At 40.5% G+C, this 3,847-nt stretch overlaps 1 protein-coding gene across 1 annotated transcript; it reads right to left on the bottom strand.

The window, feature by feature from the left end:
- Window positions 1–1,261: 1,261 nt before the first annotated feature.
- LOC102875887 (pentatricopeptide repeat-containing protein 2, mitochondrial-like) lies at window positions 1,262–2,508 on the bottom strand. The gene is given in 2 exon segments (XM_006898989.1): window positions 1,262–1,600; window positions 1,678–2,508. Coding segments are annotated over 2 exon segments (1,170 nt in total).
- Between the last annotated feature and the right edge of the window lie 1,339 nt (window positions 2,509–3,847).

Below are 3,847 nucleotides of genomic sequence, written 5' to 3'. Positions count from 1 at the left end.
AATAGGTTAAAAGAAACACCATTTATTTCCAAATTACAGCCAAAAATCATAAGAACCTGTCAAATCCATTATTTTTAGTGTTTACGTGCCTTTGCCTAGTTTTCACAGTGATATTGAGCTTCTCCAGGGGTTCTTTCCATAGATGTAATCAATCTGATTCCTATGCATACCATCGGGTGAAATCCATGTATATAACCTGCGTTTATGTCTCTTTTTTTTTTCCTGCTCTTGACACATTTATTTTTATTAAAAAAATTAGCAACCCAAGGAGAGATAAGAAATCATAGGGTTGTACGTACAATTTGATGGGTGGAGGGAGCAGTGAAGGAAATGGGAAAGATCCCGTGTGAAATACAATGTATTCAAATTTTGTAAACATCAGTATTTTTTAAAAAAAGAAAAACTTTTTATCAAAGAAAATGAACCATAGCTTCAAATATTTACGACTCATACAGAAAACTAGTCAATACAGAAAGATTATGTGGCTTTACTGGCACTTCGTTTGAGAAGCAAACTCTACTCTTTTGACCAAAGTTGTTATCATTTAGATTGTGCTTACTTATAAGTTTCTCAATTCTGGTTTTGTGTGTTTCTGAGAACATAAAACAAACACCATCCAAGAAATTTTCTAAGAATCTTTTTATTTCTGAGGAAATTTTGCCAGACTGAACCATGAATGAAAATTTCTAATCAATATGCCCATACAGTATAGGCACTATTATTCTGCAAATGATAATTGATGAATCAAATACTGTGCATAAAGACCTGATATAAATAGCAGGAACAATGTGAGAAGCCTTTGCTATTTCTCAGCATGTAAGTATAGGGTTTCAGCCCTCCTGACTTCAGCAAAGTTGTAACCTGTAAAGACCTCTGCTGTGAAAACCAGCCAGGGTTGGTCATACTCTGGGCCAGATGTAAAAGTTATTCCTGATAGTGCTTGCAAGATCCATTCTGGAGGCTGGCTTCGGAGATCAGCCCACATTCCTTTCATGGACACCCGGAAGTTTACACAGGCAAAGACTCCTATCTGAGGGAGCTGAGTTTTCGGCTTGCTTGGACCTCAGTTGTTCATAGTGGCATACTTAACTTCTCAGACCAGCACACCAGCGCTTAACAAAAGCGGAAATTTAGGGAGGAGACCGAGTGTCAGGTCAGCGTCCACTGAAGGTATGATGCTTGATTTCTTGGAAAGTCAGTAAGTCACTAGAATTATAGGGCTTTCTCCATCTCAGCCCCATGAGCACACTTGAACTGAGGTTTACTCAGACAACAGGGTCTGGCTGAGTGTCTGGGAAGCCTGGCGGCTGAATATCCTCTTGTTTAACAGGTCCGTGTGGTTTGCCCTGTCTGTGGGGGTACAACAGAGCAAAGCATCCAAACTGTGTGTGGTGACTTGGCCAGACACTTGCAGTTTTTCATATATCTCATCAAATCTGGTTAGCAGGTTGGGGATATCCTTCACTTTTTCCCTCACTGAGGCAAGCACTTCTTCTGAGAATCTGTGCCTTTTCACAAAGCTTGATAAACTTCCTTAGGCAGTTTCTTTCAGTATTGCCAGTAGGGTTTCCAACATATTGGTGTGGATATGAATAACAATCTTTAAGGAAGGGCTTATATAGTTGTTCTCCTAAAAGTCTTTCACTCTACACAAAATTCTGTCATCTGGAGGATGACATTTGAAGATAATCAGTTTAAATCAATGCAGGTTATGCTTTCTGGATTCATGATTTGAGAAAAAATCGATACAGCTTTTGCCACCTGGTTCTGATTCACAGCTAAGGCCACAGCAAAACATGAAGCTCTCCTGGAGAGAATTTCTCCTTTGAGTAGGGCTTCTTCTCTCAAAGTAGTACAGATTTGAAAAGATTCAGGGCTATTCAGTTTGTAGCAAATTGCAAATGCAACGATGTGGGTATCTTTGTTGAATTTCACATCTTGATTCCTCATTTCTATCGATACCTCCAGTGCACTTTTATATTTGCCTTTGATAAATAGCATATCCACGAGAATGTTGAATGATGTGCCATCTGAAAAGAAACCTCGTAAACGCTGGTCTTTAATGAGCTCCAAGGCAGATTCCTCAAGATCCAACTCATAGCAGAGCCTCATGAAGAGTGGTCCAAACTTATATTCTGTCAAATTCACATTTCTGTTCTCAGCATGATACCTGAAAATGACTCTTTTAGTCAGTGGCACATCATCCCGGGAGTCACACAAGTGAAGAATGGTTTTCAACTCTTCCTTCAAGATGAGTTTATTCTGGGTCAGATTGTCTTCCAAATTTCTGAAATAGGTTTCTTTTGTGCCTGGAATACTATGTGCAATAATCACCTTGTTATGTTGAAATTCTCTTAACTTCATAATATTATCTGTGAGTAGATTTCTTTTCGCTCCGAGGGGGCACCGGCAGCAGCGGGAACCAGAGTCCCGCACCAGGTGATGTGCCAAACTTCGCAGAGAGAGTAACTTCATTTGCTCGGACCGCCGAGTGGGAGCAGCGGCCATGCTGCCGCGGGATGTACCCACGTTTATGTCTCTTAAAAAATGAATTTGCGGGGAGCTCTGGTGGCCTAGTGGCAAGAAGCTGCACTGCAATCCCAGAGGTATACGGTTCAAATCCACCAGACGCTCTGCCGGAGAAGGAGGAGCAATATCCTCCTGCACCAGTCAGATCTGATTTGACGGTACACGCACACAAAACAATAAAAAAAATAAAAAATTTAAAAAAAATGCATTTGCAATGAATAAGTCATTGATTATGCAAAATACAATCATCCTCTCTCCAGCTCCATTTCTGTCACCAAGTCCATGTTTTCCAACTACTGAATCTTCTTCTCTATTCCCAACTTTTGCATTCCAGTCACCCATTGTTATCAATGCATCTTGATGCATGTTTGATCGATCTCTGACTGTAAAAGTTGGTAAAAATCTTCTATTTCCGCTTTCTTGGTGCTGGTTGTTGGTGCCTATATCTGAATGATAGTGGTCTTCACTGGCCTTCCTTGTATGCATATGGATATTATCCTGTCACTCACAGTGTTGTACTTCGAGAAGGATCTAGCAATGGCTTTCTTAACTATGAAAGCAACTCCATTTTTCCTCATGTTTTCATCTCCAGAGTAATATATCATATGATCATCAGACTCAAAATGCCCCATGCCAGTCCATCTCATCTCCCCAATGCCTAGTATGTCAATATTTATACATTCCATTTCTTCCTTAACAATATCTAATTTTCCTACATTCATGCTTCTCACATTCCATGTCCCAGTTACTAGTGTCTGCTTGCAACTGTTCCTCTTCCTTTGTATTTCCATACCTGAAAGCTCAGCCTCAGTTATCTTTTCTGTTATCTACATGTGTTCTGTTGTACATAGGGTTTTCGGGGGTCTGCTAGCTGATTGTGGAAGAGACCACCAACTACTCATATGCAAGTTCAAGCTGAAGCTGAGGAAAATGAAACTGAATCCACGGGAACCAAAATATTACTTTGAGTCTATCCCACCTGAATTTCAGAACCAGCTCAGGAACAGGTTTGAGGCCTTGAACACTAATGAGCAAAGACCAGATGAGTTGTGGGAAGATATCAAGGGTATCTTCCAGGAAGAGTGCAAACGATCATTACAAAGACAGAAGAGGAAGAGAAGACCAAAATGAATGTCAGAAGAGACTCTGAAAACGGCACTGGAGCGCAGAGAGGCCAAAGCAGAAGGAAGAACTCAAGATACTGAAGAGTTGAACAGAAGATTTCAAAATGCAGCCCGGGATGACAAAGCAAAATATTACAATGAAATATGGAAGGAGTTGGAGTCAGAAAATCAAAAGGGCCGAACTCGCTCAGCAT

This window comes from Elephantulus edwardii, unplaced genomic scaffold, assembly GCF_000299155.1.
Source record: "Elephantulus edwardii isolate Elephantulus edwardi_28Jun2011 unplaced genomic scaffold, EleEdw1.0 scaffold00243, whole genome shotgun sequence".
NCBI lineage: Eukaryota > Metazoa > Chordata > Mammalia > Macroscelidea > Macroscelididae > Elephantulus > Elephantulus edwardii.
Note: the sequence above shows the minus strand (reverse complement) of the source record. Positions and strands in the feature narration are given on the sequence as shown.